Genomic DNA, 21,663 nt, shown 5'->3' on the forward strand with positions numbered 1-21,663 from the left:
AGACATGTAGGTACTTTCAGTGAGATGCGTAGCAAAGCTTGCAAGGCACGCTGGGAACTGTAGTTTATGCACCACACCCTTTACGAGGCGTGTACTCGGCGTTACCCGGATGCGGATGTTGACGTCTGCCTGTGATCTAACGTAAGACTGGAGATGATCATCATTCACTCAGCTGTACTGAGAGAGCCCTCTGGCCCTTTGTATTACACCTGATATAAAATTACTCTTACAAGGAATATTTTTGTTTGTCGGATTCTGGGAGCTGAATGGACCATCTAGTCACACGTGGATGATCGAAGAACAGATTTAACAGGGTCTTACAGCAGCGTTTCTGCCACAATAACATATGCCCACTGGTGCCGAGCTGTCATCGACGGGTTAGCCGGCGAGCTAAACAACAAAGCGTGACGGCTTAATAAATCTTTTTTCATCAAATCATCTTGACAACAACATTCACTGGGTATTGTATTTTTGAATAACGCCGTAGCATTTTCTACATGGTTTAAACTTGTTTTTAGGATCACGAAGATGGGATTGGGACCCGCATACTATCTAACTTGCTATCAGTAGTGGGATCAATCTCTCCTTCTTTTTGGGCATGTAAACTGCTGATCGTGTCACCCATGGTGATGGTTGCTATTAGAGACAAAGCATCTTTTTCCATGGCCCCATCTGGAGCTCCTCTTGAGCCTGTCTCTGCTGGGGATCTACAGTGATGTCATTTTGTTGTTGTTTTATAGCTGATACTCAATAGAGAGTAGCATGCAGATGTGTCACATGGGCGCCGTCGTGCTATCAAGGTGACAGTCAGGTGTGACAACTGCAGCAGACTGACCAACACTAATGAAAAGTGGCTAGATCGGTCTTCCTTCCTTAGTCATTTTGTAATAGACACTAAAAACATCTCAGAAATGCACCAGAGCTGCATTCATCCAAGAGAGACGTTTAGATAAGAACAGGAACTATAAAGTTATTGAGCTGGAACTGAATGTATTCAAATGCTGTGGGTGTTACTGAATCTGGCCTGCATCATCTTTTTTTACATTCAATTTGAAAATGATGGACCAGAGGTGGTGGAACTCTATCTTGGTGCTAAGTAAACACATCTAAGGCAGGAAAGTGTTCCCTTGGGGGTCTTTATCTACCCGAAGGTTGAGAAACTGATGGATTAGAGCCATGCGGACGCTTCATTCGGCAACAATGTTGCCTGCTTTTTTGCTGCTGTTTTTTATGGGAACCTCCATCAGGTTGTCAGAGACCATGAGCAGAGATGAGAGGAACAAACTGAGGTATGTGTCTATGTGAGGACAAGTGCATTTATGAATTGCTGGCAGTATGATTCAAAGCTGTTTTTCTTCATTTAAGAAATGCCTTTTCTTCTCAGGAACCAAGTGGTGGAAATGTTTGACCACGCTTATCAGAACTACATGGTAAGTACACAGTGACTAATAACTTCTCTTGTTGACAGCTGAGTACACACTAGGGGTGCACCGATCCGACTTTTTCAGTCCCGATACCGATACCGATGCCTGGGCTTTGTGTATCTGTCGATACCCGATACCGATCCGATATATTGTTGAATTAATAATAAACTGTATATCTTCCACCTTATACCTTCCTTGAAGAGACTAAAGGCACCAGACTTTACTAACTAAACATAACTAAGACAAAATAACAGATGTATGTAAGGTGTTGAATTCTTATTTATTTAAAAAACAATTGTGCATTCAAATCTAAAATAGAATGTAATCTAACTTCTTTAAATAAATAAAATGTAGCAGTGGAAACAAAAAACAGTGTATTGGTCAAACATACAATAGTAATCTGACAGTTACCAAACATTTTTTACACTACAGATAATTGTTTTGGTATATAATCATATCAATATTAAAAAGTAGCATTACAAATTAACAAATAGTCTAATTTTCTACCATATGCAATTTAATAAAAAATTTCAGCTAGCTAATAACAACTTTGTTCTGGTTTCACCTCACTCCAGATTAAATGATTGTAGGCTAGGCCTATTTATTTTACTACACATTGTCAACAGAAATAAGATGAAATACTGTTGATAATTAAAAATAATTCTTACTATCCACTCTTGCTAAAATGGGTAAGCACACTTGTGTTCTCATTTCAGTTGCGTTCTGAGTAAATTAATAAACTGAGTTCATGAGTTCAGTGTTGGACAGATCAGTTGTTCTGGCCAGTCGTTAAAATGATTCGGTTCAAAGGAGTCATTAGGTCACGAATCGGACATTAGCAGACGCGTTGTGTGCGAATCCCGTCTGTTAGAACATCGCGAAAGATGTCAACACACAGAAAACACTTCATAACTGGATATAATTTGTCTCCCGCTTATTGAAAGTATGCTTTATGTCAGCTGGTCAGAGAAGAGTCAATGTTTTTTGAGCGCAATTCACACCCAGTGATAATTCAAGGACAAAATTGTCCGAATGTGTCACGTGCAACATGGTTTCGGTCTTCCGAGCTTTTGATTTGGATTAATATGTGAAATATGAGCGAACACTGATTATTTTGAAGACCCAGAGAGCGCGCGCGGGGGAGGAGCTCTCAGATCGGTCTCTCTGTCACTCAGTCCCAAGCGCAGCATCTGTTCTACATCACTCGTAAATCACAATAACTCATCAAATTAGGCTTTGGCCGTCAAAAAAATGTCAATGCAGGAAAGACCCTTACTTTGCAGTAATACCCTCGAAACAGCGACGAACTAGTTGGCGTGGCAAGCGTGAAATATCTCCTCCACACAGCCGACTCTCTGGCTCGCTCCCTTCTAGCATGCGACACACGTGAAGCTGACGAATGACGTCGGTTCTGCTGCGACGGAAAAAAACACCTGGATCGGCTTGTGGATCTGTTAATTTTTCCGATCCCCGATCCAGCTATTTTGTCAGTATCGCGGCCGATATCCGATCCTAATATCGGATCGGTGCACCCCTAGTACACACACAGAATTTTTCATACTCCTTTTCCATCAGCAGCATCTAAAGTTCTGTGTAGTTTTTCTATGTACGTTTTTTTTTATGTTTTTCAAAGAAGTCTCTCATACTCACCAAGGTGGCATTTGTTTGTGAAAAAATAAATATATATATATTAAATCTTTTTTTAATATTATTTGTTTCTGTGATGGCAAAGCTGAATTTTCAGCATCCTTACCCCAGTCTTCAGTGTCACATTATCCTTCAGAAATCATTGTAATATGCTTCTTATTATCAATGTTCAAAACAGTTGTGCTGCTTGATATTTTTGTGGAAACCCTGATCATTTTTTAAAGGAATCTTTTTATGATAGGAAAGTAGCGCAGAGCAGAGCAGCATTTATTTGGCATAGAAATCATTTGTAACATTTTAAATGTCTTAACTGTCACTTTTGACCAATGTAATGCATCCTTGCTGAAAGTATTTTTTTTTTTTTTTTTAAAGATGTGTTTACAATTCCGGTCACATTTTATTTTCATGTGCCGTTGTAACAGTGTAATTACACAATTAAGTTCTGAGAAATATTAATTAACAACATGTATCTACGTGCAAAAACAATATCTTTATAGGTGTAGGGTTAAGGTTTGTGTTAATTGCATGTAATTATGTATAATTATGCATAATTTACTGTTATTACTACATCAAATACATTTCATGTGTGTATTGTGTAACTACAGCACATTCAAATAACATTTCTTTCTATAAAATTGTGAAAAATGGTTTGGATTTTTTTTGTCCATACAATAAAAGTCAGTAGGGTCCAGTGTTTTTTTTTTTTTTTTGGACCCCACTAGCTTTCAGAATATGGACAAAAACAATTGATACATTTTTCAAGATATCTTCAAGAAAGTGATATAGATTTGGTACGACATGAGTGTTGAGTGTTATGGCTGAATTTTTATTCATGGATGAACTATGCCTTAAACATTCCTAGTTTGCCAATAAATGTTCCTGACAAGTTGTCACTTTGGAATTATAAGTTTCTATCTGACATATTTGTCAAAATTGAGTTATTCACTTATTTATGTTTTGTGATGTGTTTTTTTTTGTACAGTACATTTTGGGACTTTGTAGATAGAACCTTTTTTTTCTAAATAAAAAGTTGAGTGGAGTGTAAAAACTTTGAAGCTCAATATCTCAAAACCGTTCAGAATGCAGATAGAACCTTATAATTCCACTGTGGCAAAGTATGAAATACTTCCCAGAAGCCTCTGGTATGCCCAGAAGTGTTTCTTAAGTAGGTTGGAAACGTAAGATGTATAAAACTGAAATGCAATAGCTGTTTATTCCCACCCCCCAAAAAAGCAGTGTTGTGAGGATAGGGGAGGCAGATTAATGTTTGAGAGAACAGCATTATAATTTAAATCTGCCTGGTTTCATCTCTGTTCTTTTCATATTGACAGGACCATGCCTACCCCGCAGATGAGCTGATGCCTTTGACTTGCCGTGGGCGAGTGCGTGGACTAGAGCCCAGTCGAGGGGATATAGATGATGCCCTGGGGAAGTAAGTAATTTGGAGATGTGAAGAAAGTTTTTAATTGATTTTTAAGGAAATGTCGAAAACAGAGATGAAAACATGTTTTCCTGTTCCGTCAGGTTCTCCCTCACCCTCATCGATACTCTTGACACTCTTGCAGTGAGTAACATCTCAAACAGAACTTGACACCTCTTGCAAACACTCTTATGTACATTTAAACCCAAGGTTGTTTGCTCATGACCTGTTCTGACATCTCACAGCTGTTAAATAAGACGGTGGAGTTTGAGGCGGCGGTGAGGAGAGTGGTGGCGGATGTACGGTTGGATAATGACATTGTGGTGTCTGTATTTGAGACCAACATCCGGGTGCTGGGGTAAGACATCTCTGTCAGAGTTTCAAAATGGACCGATGTATTAAAACATTTTAAATCTATATAGTAAATTGTGGCTATTTTGCTTGTGTAACACTTTACTGTTTTTTAGTGGACTCCTGGGAGGCCATTCCATGGCCGTCATGATGAAAGAAAGTGGGCGAATGCTCTGGTACCAAGATGAGCTGCTGCACATGGCCAAAGATCTTGGACTCAGACTGCTGCCTGCATTTAACACCAGCAGTGGCCTGCCTTACCCTAGAGTGAGTGAACGCACGCATTGACATGCAATGCATATGCTATATGAATGATGAAAATGTCAGCACTGGATTGAAAATATGTTGGACATGAAAGGGATTTTTTTCTTTGTGAACGTTTATCTTTATGCCATATACACGCATTCTGTTGATTCGGCTGCAGTGGTTTGTTGAATGTCTGCCTTAGGGAATTAACTCTGTGGCTGCACATCTCATCAACAGACCATTCTCAACTTATTACACATCTCTCTGGAATATCTGATTCTGATTGGTCCATCACAGCATACTGCGATCATTTAAAAAAAATTAATTGTCTGCTAAATTGTGTTTTATTAACAAAGTTCGGGATGAGCACGTTCAGATAATTAACCTAATTAACATAGGTGGAGCACATTCAGTTAATCATCTCAGTTAATGAGATAAGAGGTATATATACAGCAGACTTACCTCTGTTCCATGACAGTTTTCCTGCATCCCACCACCACCCCATCTCCTCACTTCTAACTATTCCTATCCCATACTGGGATGCGGGGAGTTCTCTGGGTTCGGGACAAATTCCAAGCTCTGAGCCCTCTCCTCAGACAGCACGCCAAATACACATTACCTTTACTCTATTTAATCATATGTAAATGTGAACTTGTGAAACTGAAGTTTGTCTAAAGCCCAAAGTATACTTCACTTTTTACACATTTCCTGCATAGAGCCTTGCTTATTTCATGACTTGTGATACTCTTGTGCAATACAATAATGTTTCATTTGTTAACATTAGTTAACTACATTAATTAATGTAGAAGTATTGTTAATTGTTAATTCATGTTAACTAATCTTTATTAATGTTAAACTTAACATTTACTAATCATTTTCAGAATCAAAAGTTGTATTTGTTAACATTAGTTAATGCACTGTGAAATAACATGAACATTTTTATTATCTAACATTAACAAAGGTTAATGTTAGTTAACCTCTTAAACTCCCTGATCAGGACATCCCTGTCCGGAATGACATCATCAATTATATACTTTAAATTTTAAATGTCTGTGGAGGAGCTCTAACTTCATATATGGTACCATTTGAGATGGAACGTCTACTTTTTGGAGATATGCATCACTTTGGCATTTGTTTTACACAAAGTAACTTATTAACACTAAATTACCCTTGGAACATTGCCTCCTGGATTTGGCCTACCCAAATTTAAAAGCGTCCCATAACCACATACAGTGGTCTAAATACACAATTTTGGTTTCATTTAACAGGAAACCCTTTGAAGTTACATAAAACACTTCTAAAAGTGATAAACATTTAAGTATATGTTGTCAGAGCTGTAATAACCTCCCTAACCCCCCTCCCCCCTCCTCCTTCAGATCCATTTTAATGAATCTGGCATACAACTTTTTTTTGTATTTGCTGCCATCTAGTGGAAACAGCCAAAACGGTCTGCAGGGTGCTAGAGCACACAGAGCCAAAGTTATACACTTTCAAAAATAAATTTATAACCAAAAAAATCAAAAAGGGCCTCTTTTTGGTGGGGTTTATTACAGCTCAGACAACATATACTTAAATGTTTATCACTTTTAGCAGTGTTTTATGTAACTTCAAAGGGTTTCCTGTAAAATGACACCAACTATTTAGACTACTGTATGTGGGTATGGGAAACTTTAAAATGTGGGAGACCAAATCCATGCGGAAATCCCCGAAAAAATTATCCCAAAGCTAAGGAGGTTAATAAAATGCTGTAAAAATATATATGACTCATTGTTAGTTCATGTTAGTTAATGCATTAACTAATGTTAACCAATAAGACCTTATTGTAAAGTGTTACCTATAATTCTTATATAATAATTAAATACTTTACGTACTGTCTACTTTAATGTAATTCTATTAACTCTAATGTCCACTTTAATGTTAATCCCCCATTATTTATTTATTTATTTGTAATATAATAAATAAATTAATTTAGCAAGGACGCATTAAAAATGATCAGAAGTGACAATAAAGACATTTATAATGTTACAAAAGAGTTCTATTTCAAATAAATGCTGGTCTTTTTAACTTTCAGAAGTATCCAGAAAAAGGTTGTTTCGCAAGGTTCCACACAAATATCAAGCAGCGCAAAAGTTCTCAATGTTGGTAATAAAAATAAATGATACTTGAGCACCAAATCATCATAAATAATGATTTCTGAAGGATCATGTGACACTGAAGACTGATAGCTTTGCCATCATAGGAATAAACTAAATTTTAATATGTATTAAAATCCAAAACATTGTAAAAATATACCGCAATGTTACTGTATTTTTAATCAAATAAATGCAGCCTTGGTGAGCATAAAAGCCTTCTTTCAAAAACACACACAAAAAAAAAAAATCACTGACCCCAAACTTTTGAACGGTAGTGTATATTAATATAAAACCTGCTGGGGATTATTCTGTGGTAAATCTCCTCGATTATGACTCTGATTAATGATTGGTTGCATTTACAGGTGAACCTGCGGTATGGAGTCCGTGGACCTGAGACCCGTACAGGCACTGAGACGGACACCTGCACTGCCTGTGCTGGGACAATCATCCTTGAATTTGCAGCCTTGAGCCGCTTTACTGGGGACCCCATATTTGAGGTAAAATATCACAATGGCTTCATGTTGCAAATGTCACTTTTGTTGAGTTTCTGAAGGTATAACATCCTGAAATGTCCTTATATGACCTCCAGATTCATATTTATTTCTTATGGTCCTTATCTAACCTCCACAGAAATGTTGAACATCTTGCTTTCTGCATAATTCATGAAATGTTTAATATGTATCTGCCATGTAAAAGCCAGTGATGCTGATATGGCAATGCACTTAAATACTACTACTACTACTACTACTACTACTGTATAATTAATTTTGACTTGAGGATTTAAGATCACCAAGCTAGAAGAAATACTGTTGTTATTGTTTTCTAAGTAACTGATGTAATTTCACCCTAAAGTGATGATTCCTGGAAAGTTTGTACTCATTCAGTCTACAGAATTACAGCATAGATCTCATATGACAACTGTGCCATTTGTAAGACTCAGACACCATTAGCATTACCCCTTGGTGTTGTGTACTATGAAAAGTATTATGAGGTCAGGAATGTTCTCATTTTGTGTGGTGACGATGACTAAATCTATAAAAGTAGGCCAGTATTTAGGTGTTTCGCTGTATTGTTCGCAGGCTCATGCGAGAAGGGCTCTTGACTTCCTTTGGGAAAAGCGACAGAGGAACAGCAATCTAGTGGGAACAACCATCAACATCCACTCAGGAGAGTGGGTCCGCAGGGGTGAGGCTAAACCATACCAAACAACCCAAAACATAAAACAACTGTTCTCATATACAGACAAATTCGGTTAAAGTCAAGTCAGAATCATGATGTTTTTTTGTAACTGTTCTTTTAACAGACAGTGGAGTTGGAGCAGGCATAGATTCCTATTATGAGTACCTGATGAAGGCTTATATATTACTGGGCGATGACCAATTTCTGCAGCGCTTTAACACTGTGAGTATCTCTCATTCTTTTCTTAAAGTCATCATAATCTCTTTTTCGTCTTATGTCACCAAACCGTCTTATTTTTCAAGCCCTTTCCTCCAAAACACCTGTCATATTTAGACAACATTGCTAATCCAGTCAATTCCAGATGGATAAAATTAGGGTAGTTTGTGTATTTTAACATATTTATTTATTTATTCACACTAGTAGACTGGAGTAGATTATATATTTTGAATTATTATTTTTATATTTATTTTATTACACATTTATTAATTTATACCTATTATTATTTTAGATTGAATCGTAATATTTGTAATTATTTATTATTTATATTCCATTTACTTGTTTATTTTGGTAGACTAGAGTAGATTTAGAGTATATTTTATCACTTTGAATGATTATTTTTATATTTATTTTATTATATATATATATATATATATATATATATATATATATATATATATATATATATATATATATATATATATATATATATATATATATATATATATATATATATATATATATATATATATATATATATATATATATATATATATATATATATATATATATATATATATATATATATATATATATATATATATATATATTATAATTGAGCATTCATTTATTCAGAATAGAAGCCCTTGAACATGTTGCCTGTAATTGTAGTGTCCAAAATAATTTTTCATACTTGATCCTAATACGACTCGCATTTTAGTTTTTGTCTGCAATGAAATAACGGGTCTCTTTGTCTTGTGTTTGTATTCATGAAGTGATCGTTTGGCGTATTTTTCAGCACTATGCATCCATTATGAAGTACATCAGCCAACCTCCTCTGCTACTGGACGTCCACATCCACAAACCCCTGCTGCCAGCCCGCACCTGGATGGACTCCTTGCTTGCCTTTTTCCCAGGATTGCAGGTGAGAAATCAGTGTTGTCTTTGTCTCTCTGAGTTTGTTATGAATGTCCATTGTTATGAACGAGTTTTGCTGTTTGCAGGTGTTAAAAGGAGATATCCGGCCAGCCATAGAGACGCATGAAATGCTTTATCAGGTTACCAAGAAACACAACTTCCTTCCTGAGGTAGATCCTCTTTTCAGCTGTCTGTCTTTTGAATATCATCATGCTCTGTGGTTTATAAACTCTTCCTGACTGCCCTGCTCCCTCACGTACTGTCTCGCCAGGCATTCACCACTGATTTCAGAGTTCACTGGGCTCAGCACCCCCTGCGGCCAGAGTTTGCAGAAAGCACTTACTTCCTTTATAAGGTACAAACTGAGTTCTCAAACAAATCTCAATACAACATCTCTTTTACTCTCCATCATTTTCCTTATCAACCTGCAAATGTGACCCCCTTCACGCTGCATTGCTCCTGCGGAAGTGCATGCAACCGTGTATTTTCATGTTACAGTAAACCATGGAGACAATACGAATAGTTAACTGTGAATTTCCTCTGAAGGCAACCAGAGATCCATACTACCTGGAGGTGGGCCGCACTGTACTGGAGAACCTGAACCGATTTGCTCGAGTTCCATGTGGCTTCGCTGCTATGAAGGACGTGAGGACGGGAAGTCACGAGGACCGGTAAAAACTGGAGTTTGTGGATAGTTAAAGAGGATGTTGGTTTATGTGGTATATTTTTTGTACAAATAGTATGAGTGGATTTTGTAAATTGAGCATTTATGAGTAAAGAGTGGGTGGCAAGCTGTCTCATGGCATATTTATTTCTCTTCATCACCACCCACCTGTTTCAGCATGGACTCGTTTTTCCTGGCGGAGATGTTTAAGTACCTGTTCCTGCTGTTTGCTGAGGAGGAGGATTTGCCTTTTAATGTGGAGGACTACATCTTTACCACAGAAGCTCATTTGCTGCCTCTCTCCCTCTCCACTGCCTCAAACTCACAGGCGCCCCCTGTCGTCAACAATATGGTACTGCACATAAGCACAATAACAGTTCTGCTTGCCTCTCTATGTTGCAACACTGGTCAGAGTTGACTTTACTCACAGGGGCGCTGCTAGGGTTTCTGGGCCCCCTGGCTAATTTGTAATCCGGGCCCCAACCCCCAATTATCTTATCTTTTTGCCACATGTAACTACAATCATTATCTATAAGCATAGCAATTATTGCATATTCAATAAGTCAAATCAAGTGCCCTTTATTTATATAGCACTTTTTACAATGCCGATTGTTTCAAAGCAGCTTCCCAGTGTTAAACAGGAAAATAATGCAACAGAATTTGATTCGGCTGTATAGCCGCTCTGGAGAAAACCGTAATGTCATCCAGCTCATTTCAATTATCATATTGTGACAATGTGGGAAGATCAGTAATTTAGTTGAAAATTGATTTGAATATTTAGTTGAATATTTAGTGTCCCCAGCTGAGCAGGCGACAGTGGCAAGGAACCAAAACTCCATCAGGGGCATAATGGAGAAAAATAAACCATGGGAGAAACCAGGCTCAGTCGGGGTGCCAGTTCTCCTCTGGCCAACGAACAAACAGTATATGATTATGATTCTGGCAACATTACAGGTCAGAAGTCATATTGGAATATTCGAAAGATCAGAGTCAACATGCCGGAGACGGGTTTATTGAGGATGTCATGTCGATGAGGCAATTTCAGGGGGAGTCTAATTAAGATTAATAAGAGAAAATGAACTAAATTTGAAAGTTTATTAAATGTATAACTATATACGGTACAAATAACTACTACTGTATACAGTACAACACCATTGTACCATCTCATACACAGACACTATTTAAACTCTCTGTCTGGATGTCTTATAAGCTGTCAACTTGCAATTTCTTATTTCCCAAGTGCCGTGTTCTCACAGCAAAATCTTTGATCAGATCTTTGAAATCAAGCCGTCTTGCTAAATCATGTTCAATAGACAGCGTGGCCAGATAATTTAGTCTTTCCTGAGACATTGAGGGAGTTCTTTACTTGATTAAGCTTACTGAAGGCTCCCTCTCCAAAATATGCACAAGGCAATGCACACTTCACTGACAATCTGGAACTGAATCTTGTAGATTTGATTCAACATTTCAAATTGTATTATTAGAGAATAATAAGTTTAGCACACCAGCAGCTCCAGAAAGAAACGTGAAAATGAGCTAAAACAGCGATAGGATCATCGAATCAGTGATTTGAACTCGAGAAATAAATAATTTCTATTCATGAATGAATTATTCAGACTGGTTTTATCAGTGGGTTTCTCCTTTTAATTAAAATGAACTGAAGCGGACATCATTACAGCGCTTATTTCATAAACTCTACCAGGACAATTAAAGCATATGTATATGACACAACATCATTTTGATTGATTCCTCACAGAATGTGGTTACAAGGCTTTGGAAAGCCTGCAAATACATCACTGGACTAGTTTTATTGTCGCTTGGTGATTTTCCGTCTTTTTTGAAGCTCAGTGCTCCAATTACTATTGTTCAATTGCATGGAAAAACATACATAATTGGAAATAATTTTAAACTTTCAGTGGATAAACATCAGGGTGAGTAATTCATATAACTTCTGTTCATTAAAACCGCTTCGGGCTAGCTTCAGAATCATAGCATAAAACTGGGAACATAAATCACCTTTCTTTGAAAAACTGGGTGAATTGCTGTCTTCCCCGTCTTGCGCTCTCTTTTTCGTGCTCCTCATTTGGTATCGTGATTTTGCCTGCGGCATCTCTTGCCATACCTGATGCACGATGAGTCAGAACCGTGAAGTGCACTGCTGCGTTTCTGAATATGTCTTAAGGGGACACACACTTGGCTTCTTAAATATTATTTTACGAAGAGTAGGTCACTTAAATACCTAAATCATACAGGAAATTATGGGGTTCTGCTGGGCCCCCCTGTGTGACCAGGGCACTTAGAATTGTCCTAATCCTCCCCCCGTTATGGCGTCCATGTTTACTCAGCCAGCTCTTTTTTCATATTCCGAGCTATTACGTAATGCAAATAACTAAGCTAATTTTCACTGGTTGTCTACTGTTTCTCTTATCAAATGTTGATATAATATCTTTCTGTCACCCCCAGGCAGGAGAGGAACTTGATGACTCAAATTTTGAGTGGACTTGCCCTAACACCCGGCTACTCTTTCCTGATCCTGCCTACCCACGCAATCTCCGTGAACCAATCAGGAGCGCAGTGGATAAGAGTTGTCCGCGCCCGACCACTCATCGGTGAGAAACTGATGTAACCGGCTCGTCTGTTCAAATAGCATTTTACATAATTCTATACAGTATTATGTAAATGTGTGTGTATGTATGTATATATATTCTACTGGTCAGAAGTATGAAATTTAGATTTTTCTGTATAAATATAGAATAACACTTTTATTCAGAAAGCATTAAATTGATCAGAAGTGACAGTAAAGACATAATTTTACTTAATATTTCTATTTATAAATACTGTTTTTCAAATCAAACAATCCTGAAAAATTCATGGTTTCCACTAAAAAGGCAGCAAAAATACGTTTCCTTCATTGATAATAATATGATTATGAACCATTAATAATAATGAAGCACCAATAATAATTGAACACTGAGTCAGAATATTAGAATGAGGATAATAAATTAAATAAATAAATACAATTAGTAAATTTGTATATTTTAATATAAAACTGCAGGTGGAAATTACAGGAGATTTTCAAGAAGACATTGATGAATTTTTTTCATCTTTTTGTCTCTCTCAGAGAGCCTGGTATGGGCCGTCCTCCTCTCAGGGCTCAAGACTTCATGGCCAATAACCCTGAACATCTGGAGCTTCTGAGGCGGATGGGTGTGAGTCTCATCCACCTAAAGGATGGCAGAGTACAACTCGTTCAGCATGCAACACAGGTACTATACAGAGTCAGACCATGAGAAATAAATGAAACTATATAATTTGTATCTGTAGATTGAAACTTAATTCCTTCTCCCTCTCTACAGGCGGTGAGTGCAGTCGCGGCAGAGGACGGCATGCGTTTTATGCAGGAAATGATGGAGCTCTCCAGCCAGCAGCAGAAAGAACAGCTTCCTCCACGAGCTGTTCAAATTGTGTCGCACCCCTTTTTTGGTAGAGTGGTACTCACCGCAGGCCCTGCGCAGTTTGGATTGGATCTTTCCAAAAGCAGTTATGGAGTGAGTATGATTAACTGTGACCTTTTATGTACTTTCTCACTTTTTTGGGGGCTATTTCTGTGCTGTTCTGGGTTAGTTCTTGCTAAAGGGTATACCTTTTTTTATCCATGCTACACAGTGTATTCTGTTCTCTTTTTCCCTCTCCCTCAGGTACGTGGGTTCGTAACCATAGCGGAGCCCTATAATGGCTGTTCTGAGTTGAGTAACGGTGAGATTGTGGCAGGCCGCATCGCTCTGCTGCAGAGAGGCCAGTGCATGTTTGCAGAGAAGGCTAGGCACATTCAGAAAGCTGGGGCCATCGGAGGCATTGTCATCGGTGAGAAACGTTTTAGGGAGTCAACCTTTAAAGACGCCATTAAATGTCATCATTTACTCAACCTCAAGTTGTTCAAAACCTTTATGAATTTCTTATGCTGAACACAAAAGAAGATATTTTAAAGAATGTTGGTAACCAGACAGTTGATGGACCCCATTGACTTCCATAGTATTTGTTTCCCATACTATGGAAGTCAATGGGGTCCATCAACTGTCTGGTTACCGACATTCTTTAAAATATCTTCTTTTGTGTTCAGCATAAGAAATTCATACAGGTGTGGAACAACTTGAGGGCGAGTAAATGATGACAGAATTTTCATTTTTGGGTGAACTATCCCTTTAAAGTCATCTATTTCAGGAGTTTTTAATACTTTTTGATGACAAGGACCCCCAAATGTGATAATCTCCTTATAAAGGACCCCTTCCTAAACCAAACTAAATAGGTGGCTTTTAAATTGTTACTGAAGCCCAAGCAAATTATTAAAACAAAGAAAATAATTTTTTTGAGGAAAACATTCCAGGATTTTTCTTCTCACAATGGACTTCCATGACAACCAAAATGTTGAAAGTCCAAATCAATGCAGTTTCAAAGGGCTTCCAAGGGCTTCAGAGACTCTGCACAATCCCAGATGAGGAATAGGGTCTTATCTAGCGAAACGATCGGTCATTTAAAAAAAAAAAAAATTAAGAATGAATATATTTTTAACCTAAATTGCTCTTCTTGCGCTGCTCTGAGGCTCGCCAGTGATTGCGCAATCACGTCGAAAACATCACACTAGACGTAGGTGGAAGTACTGTCTCAAGCGAATGTGCGAGGACTAATACAAACGCTCTTTACCAAAAAACACTTCAAAATCGTCCAAAATTGTTGTTTTACTCTTTTTTTTTTTTTGCTAAAGGGTGTTTGTTTTAGTCTTTGCATGTGCGCTTTGTAAACACGTGGGCGGTACTTCCGCCTATGTCTAGTGTGATGTTTTTGACGTGATTGCGCAATCACTGGCGGCTGCAGAGCAGCGCAAGACGAGCAATTAAAAAATGACCGATGGTTTCGCTAGAAAAGACCCTATTCCTCGTGGGATCGCGCAGAGCCTCTGAAGCCCTTCAAAGCGCTTTGAAACTGCCTTGATATGGACCTTCAACATTTTGGTTGCCATGGAAATTAATGGTGTGAAGAAAAATCCTGGAATGTGTTCCTCAAAAAACTTAACTTAATTTCTTTTCGAACGAAGAAAGAAAGACATGAACATCTTGGATGAGATGGGGGTGAGTAAATTATCAGGAAATTTTCATTTTGAAGTGCACTACTCCTTTAAGTTGTGTAAGCATATTTTTCCCCCATTAATGTTAAATGTGCTATACAAATTAATCTGAATTTAAAAGTTTCACTTCTCACACTGAATATTGTTCCAAAGCAGATTTACAGTTACGTTGACAGACCTTAAATTAAATTTTGTCCCCCAAATTTTTAGGTGTATTGTACTGTATTTGATGTGTCTTGTATTTTCAGTTTTCATTTTAGTTTTAGTAATTTTGTTATGCGTTTTCGGTTATTTCTGTTTAGCTTAGCTTTTTTTTAAAAAAGTGTTTCATCTATAATTTATAGAATTATCTTAGCTTTATTTAAATTACTAATTCATAATAGTTTTAGTTAACAAAACTGTTTTACTGTACTGTACAGAATAAATTAGTGTTAGTATTTATGTCTCGCTCTTCTTGTTTTGTCACTTTTGTTTAGATGACAATGAGGGCAGCAGTAGCGATACGGCCCCATTGTTCCAGATGGCGGGAGATGGTCGGAACACTGATGATGTCACTTTACCCCTCCTCTTCCTGTTCCACAAAGAGGGCAACATCCTGTTGGAGGCTCTAAAGGAGTACAAGGAGGTGGAGGTGCTGCTCAGTGATAAAGCTAGAGACAGAGGTGAGACATAAATTTGAAAAGATGGTTAATATGTGGGGAATCACTATGAGGTTGTGCACGTTGCATTTTCAGCTTTCATTCCTTTCTAATTATTCTTCCTTTATTACTCTTTCCCTCTGTGTTTGTAACTGTTTTCTCTTTCCACTACTTCTCTTTTTTCCCTACTTTCCTACTTGGATGAGCAGAAGCCATATTTAAGGGGAAAGCCCTCCCGGGCACCCTGTTGGATGGCAGTAAGTACCCCTCCTCCATGGGTTTCCCTTTATGCAGCGAACCCAGTGGTAAAAAGTAACGAATTACAAATACTCTCGTTAGTGTAATTGAGTAGATTTTCTCTCTTATTAAGTAGTTTAAAAACGGTGTACTTTACTTTTACTTGAGTACATTTTAAGTGCTGTATCGGTACTTTTACGGCGCTATTTTCCCTAAACCTGCCGTCGCTACATTATGTTTATTTTTTTCCTGTCAACGTGATTGGCTAAGATGAATAATCAGTCCTTTGACTTCATGGGTCACGCGTGTGACTCCCGTCAAATCAACCATGTTAGCGAGTCGCGACTAGCCTAGAGTGAGAGGCACGCGCACTTTATGAAAGGGGGTTGTTGCTGGTTACTGTATGATGACTGAAATCGTGAAATTGCCTTAAATAATTACTAAAAATTGACTGCAGAATATTACATTTTCTAATACACACACAAATGGTACGTATTCTGTTAGCGCCACACAAGCTTGCAGTGCCATCTGCTGGAAACACTTAATAGTTTGATTGTTTGCCAGGCTTCAAACCGATCGTCACGGCTAGATTTTTGTCCCTTACATCGATTTCGCTCAGCATGTAAACGCTCAGCTTTCTGTCAGCTTATTGAAGTGCATATTTTAATGTAATATGTTCTTACATGGCGATTACATTTTTTTTTGTCCATGTATATAGCAAATAACTTTCATAAAACATCAGATTTATATTTAAATCAGCTTTATTTTTTTAATTGATTTCTGAAGTGTATTCTTTTTACAGAGAAAACATCCATTGAAATTAAAGCAGTACAATGAATGCGTCTTGAAAATAAAGAACTCTGCTTTTTTTTTACGTAAAATTGTTAATGTACAACACTTTGCAACCTTTTTTTAATCAACCGCAATAGGGATGAAACGGTATGGAAATTTAACATCACGATTATAGTGACCCAAATTATCACGGTTATCAATATTATCACGGTTTTGTTCAAATGAGATGAAAGTGTTCAAAAAGAACAGATGCACACACTTAAAACATTTCAACAAGTTTTATATTTGAAAATCAACGAACAACAAATAAATCAAGCAGCTCTATACACTTTTTTAAGCTAGATTCTATTCTGTGGGATTTCCTTCCTTATAATGGCCGTCGTCAATAACAACGCATAATGCATAAATAATAATAATTTGTCGTAAATATAATCTCTAATATTATCTCTGTAAATATATTCAAGCAATATTCTCATCAGTGTTCAGCTATGATGCATTTTAATCTAGCATATTTTGTGTAAGAGCCCAAACAGTATACTAGTGAAATAATGCATATCCATATTTCCATATGATTTGACAGTTTATTTTATTATATATCAAAAGGTGTGTATCATACCTGACACCTAGATGAACACTTTACAGTCAGTTTTATGACTGTCATTCTCTTCAAATGCTATTGAAGTTTGAAACGTGTATAACGTTACCAATGTTGTATGTAACTTTAGAGACGGTCCCTAAACGGTCCCTAAATTCGCCAGCGTTATGCCAGTCATATCAGATGCGCTGTGGTTCTGCTGTGTTTGTTTGAAACCATTTTCGCTGCTGAAATAGAACAAAAACAGTCAATCACTGTATGATGAGTGAATCTCCTGCGTACATCCCACGTTTGTCTCTGCTTTGAGTATATATGTAGTTTACATGATAAAAGTAACCTTTAAAATTAAGATAAGCCTCTAGTTTTAATCATTTAAACGGACCTTTCAAGTTTGGGCATAAACTTCTGGCAGTGTTGTGTTTTCGTGTATTTTATAAATTTTTTCACAGCGCTGGATGTCATATGGTGATCGTGAAACACACGGGACACTTCACTACATGATTTCATGGTGAAATTTGTTATTTTCCATGTTAATCAGGTCAGTTTTGATCAAGAACAATCCACTGTGGCTTTAATTCAGCGTGAGCAGCGCGGCAAAAATAGACTCGGCGCCGAAACGATCGCGGCACTGCTGCTTCTGCTCTGCTCCTGCTACGTGCTGCCACGCCGCCTCTGCGTGCGGTGTGAATGCTCTAATCTGTTAACATGGGCGCCGGAAAAAACACGCGCTGCTTACGCCCTGCTAACGCGTGCAGTGTGAAACCGGCATCAGACTGACGCTGACAGGACAAGATTTACCGCGAGTTTTCACAATCGTGATAATCACACGCGGTTTTAATGATAATTAAATTTTATACGATATTACTAACCGTCACTAAATTTTATCGTGGTTTATCGTGAAACCGGTAATCGTTTCATCCCTAAACCGCAAGAAAACCTCTACAGAATGGTTGTCATAAATGTTACCAGATTATTGGTTGCTTTCTCAAATATTACATGGCTGTATTTTTAGTGCTAGCAGTCAAAAATAAAACTTGGAGAAATATTGAAATACTGAAATACTGTTCACTGTTACTGAGAATCATCCATAACAGAGTAAGCTACATTTTTAATTTGCAGGGAACAAGGTGGAATAACATTAATAGCATAATACTCATTACTCTTGAGTACTTTTAAAAGGGCTACTTTTTACTCCTACTTTGAGTAGTATTTAGAACGGGTACTTTTACTCTATTAGCACTACATTTTTTGACAGGGGCCGCAACTAACGATTATTTTGATAATCGATTAGTTGGTAGATTATTTTTCCGATTAATCGGATAAAAAGCCCTTTTTTATTTATTGGAAAAAAAAACACAAACTCAGTGTTACCACATAAGAGAAATGTTCTGCAGGAACACACACGCAATACTCTTGTAAAATACTTGAATTACATGTTGACTTTTAAAACTTAATTTAGCGCCCAACAGCAGATATTTCAGTTAAATTAAAGTTTTTGCGCTGAATATTAATCGTCTCTGTTTGACGTGCATTAACGGCGCTCGTTCAGTGAAGTTACACAGACTGTCAGGACCAAGACGAGCTTTCATGCTAAATGGAAATACTCGCGTGAATGATTAACATTTACATATGAGGATAAAACGGCAGTTTTCTATATAGATCAGTGGATATAACCTGTAAAATGAACGTTTTGCGCTGAGGATGCAGACGCACACACATCTGTCAAAGAGCATAACAGGGTATGTTAAACGCTAATGCATTCGCTTGAGGCTTAAAAAAAACAATTCTCATGTTTTGGGCACTTGAATCGCGTACCTTTCCTGCATCAGCTCACTCTGTTTCCACTCCACTATTTCTAGATGCACATTTTGCCCATAAAAATGTGTTATTCAGTGCTGTAATTTGACGCGACTGGTGGAAGCTTTGCGTACAGAAAGCAGACCCGACTAATCCATAATGAGAATCGTTATCGATGATTTTCATTATCGATTATTATCGATTTTATCGACTAGTTGTTGCAGCCCTACTTTTACTTGAGTATGCTTTTTCAGTACTCTTTCCACCAATGAGCGAACCCAATTCTTTTGCGTTCTAGTCTTGTCAGAAAGATTGTATTTATGAGTTGAACACACATGAACGCTTCCACAAAGTTGTAATTACGTGTGGGGAAACTCTGAAGTTGTGGGTGTGTCAGTGAGAAAATATGGCAGATGCAATAGATGAAGCATCTTTATTGACAGTAGTTCTTTTTCATTTGCAATAAAAGCTAAGTTACATGGTCCGTTACTATAAAATATATAACATAAATTGATAAATTGAACAAAAACATAAAAAAAGCTAATTTTGTAGAAGTAGAATTCAAAAATCTTGCTGAATTTTTCGCCATCTTGCTCCGACCAAAGTGACTTGAATTGCGACTTCCCAACTCATGAATACAAATTTCCACGCCATAAAATTATGGAGAGATATATTGAGAGATATTGGGTACATTTCTTGTGGTTCATTCAACTGACTTCTTTTTCAAGGTACAGCTGGAGCAGAAGAAGAGGACTGCTCCACAGAGGAGAAAGACCACAGTTCCCCCACCTCCTCAGAACCTGTCGACCAATCACCAGTCACTACTCAGGAACAGACAGCAGAAGACTCGGTCGTGGGGAAAGATTCGGTTCAGCCAGTGGAGGGACTTGGCAGTTACGTCCCCGTGGACGTAGAGGAGGAGCCTGCGGTGGACAGTGACTCCGGCAGCCAATCGGTGGACTCTCTGATGGCTGATTGGCAGGAGGACTTGGAAGCGTTTAAGCAGATGGAGAAGGATGAGCTTTGACATTCCCCTCCATCTCGGACTCCGCTAGCATGTCCCAGCCATAGCACAGACTGAGAAATCAGTTCTGTCGAACAGGGACAATATTTCCGATAGGCGTGATTACGAACTCTGACTCAGAGAGCTCATTTTTTTCTATGGCCAGTTCTCAGGGGCTTCATTCTGATTCACATTCATCCTGTTCTCTTCATCTGAACGCTGGCAACTGTATTCCAGATTTCACCCACACATAACAACTTATCTCTTTCTCTACATGACTAGGGTACACAATCACTCCTGTTTTTGTCTTCCTCCTAACAAATGGATTCTCTGATTATTGAAGTGCAGGCTTAAGTCATCAGTGCTGATTAATCGTCTGAAGGTCTGATTAATTTAATGCCTGATTTAACTGTGATGAATTGCTTTTTGCAGTAGGATTCATTTTTGACTGTCTCAGTTTGCAGGGTCTGGAAAAAAAGAAAATTTGAGATCCTTTATGGAATGGTGTATGTTTATGTTTGAGTGTTTGTATGTATGATTATTGTTTTTAATTAGTAAGAGAATCAGCCTGGGGCTCTCATAGGAATGGGACCCAAAGTTCCAAAAATGCTCCTTCCATACTTCCACATTAAGTATTTAATGGTCTTATACATTCAGTCCAGCTAATGACTTTACAATGAGGTCGAGGTTTCAAAGAGATGCATTAAAGGACCACGGATGACAACTTTGCATGTCGGTGACAGATTTTTTTTTCTCCAAGGATGAAGGAGACATGTGAAGCATCCTAAAGGATCCGCCAGAGGACGCTATTGCTCCGTTTCTCCCCCGGTGTCTAATTAATTGACTGGGAGACCATGCCAGGGGGCATGAAACGCGATAAGCTCAATAAAATTGATTTGAAAATTTTAATATACGACTCCTTTTTATTGGATAGACTTTCTATCACGTGTGATATTTATGACGGGAGCAGGGACTAGCTTTATGAACTTGCGCATGTAATAAATTAAAGCAGTAGTAAGGTTGCTGCTGAAAATTCAGCTTTGCCATCACAGAAATAAATTATAAAATATTAATTAAATATATAAAAATAGAAAACTTATTTTAGAAGACATATAATTTAAATGTATTACTGTTTAACTACCGTTTTGATCGGATAAACCGAGCCTTGGTGAGAGACTTATTTCAAAAACATTAAATCTTATCGACCCCAAACCTTTGAACGGTAGTTTATGAATAAATGTAGATTAGTTTACCATCTAGAGCAATAAATAATAAAAATAAT

At 37.6% G+C, this 21,663-nt stretch overlaps 1 protein-coding gene across 5 annotated transcripts; it reads left to right on the forward strand.

Moving 5' to 3' along the window:
* Positions 1-120: 120 nt before the first annotated feature.
* edem3 (ER degradation enhancer, mannosidase alpha-like 3) lies at positions 121-21,290 on the forward strand. 5 transcript variants are annotated; one of them, XM_079827761.1, is made up of 21 exons: positions 128-1,289; positions 1,385-1,430; positions 4,403-4,503; positions 4,596-4,635; positions 4,737-4,849; positions 4,959-5,109; positions 7,583-7,717; positions 8,300-8,405; positions 8,524-8,621; positions 9,415-9,540; positions 9,620-9,703; positions 9,805-9,888; positions 10,080-10,204; positions 10,375-10,549; positions 12,661-12,806; positions 13,319-13,463; positions 13,554-13,745; positions 13,896-14,061; positions 15,796-15,981; positions 16,167-16,214; positions 20,107-21,290. In XM_079827761.1, exons 1-21 carry the CDS (start codon positions 1,177-1,179, stop codon positions 20,403-20,405), a joined length of 2,679 nt encoding a protein of 892 aa, XP_079683887.1. In that variant the 5' UTR covers positions 128-1,176; the 3' UTR covers positions 20,406-21,290. The 5 variants fall into 5 exon arrangements, with proteins under 5 accessions (XP_079683890.1, XP_079683887.1, XP_079683888.1 ...); XM_079827763.1 differs by lacking the exon at positions 16,167-16,214 and having other exon boundaries at positions 134-460; positions 1,069-1,289; XM_079827760.1 differs by having other exon boundaries at positions 1,029-1,289; positions 16,167-16,262.
* The last annotated feature ends 373 nt before the right edge of the window (positions 21,291-21,663 follow it).

Source organism: Gobio gobio, assembly GCF_949357685.1.
Source record: "Gobio gobio genome assembly, chromosome: 10".
Lineage (NCBI taxonomy): Eukaryota > Metazoa > Chordata > Actinopteri > Cypriniformes > Gobionidae > Gobio > Gobio gobio.

What these genes read in the sequence shown, in the direction of transcription:
- edem3 (XM_079827760.1), top strand. Translation starts at nt 1,177, where the DNA reads ATGCGGACGCTTCATTCGGCAACAATGTTGCCTGCTTTTTTGCTGCTG. An exon ending in GATGAGAGGAACAAACTGAG is followed by an intron (nt 1,290 to 1,384) that starts GTATGTGTCTAT and finishes TTTTCTTCTCAG; the next exon opens with GAACCAAGTGGTGGAAATGT. An exon ending in ACGGGAAGTCACGAGGACCG is followed by an intron (nt 10,205 to 10,374) that starts GTAAAAACTGGA and finishes CACCTGTTTCAG; the next exon opens with CATGGACTCGTTTTTCCTGG.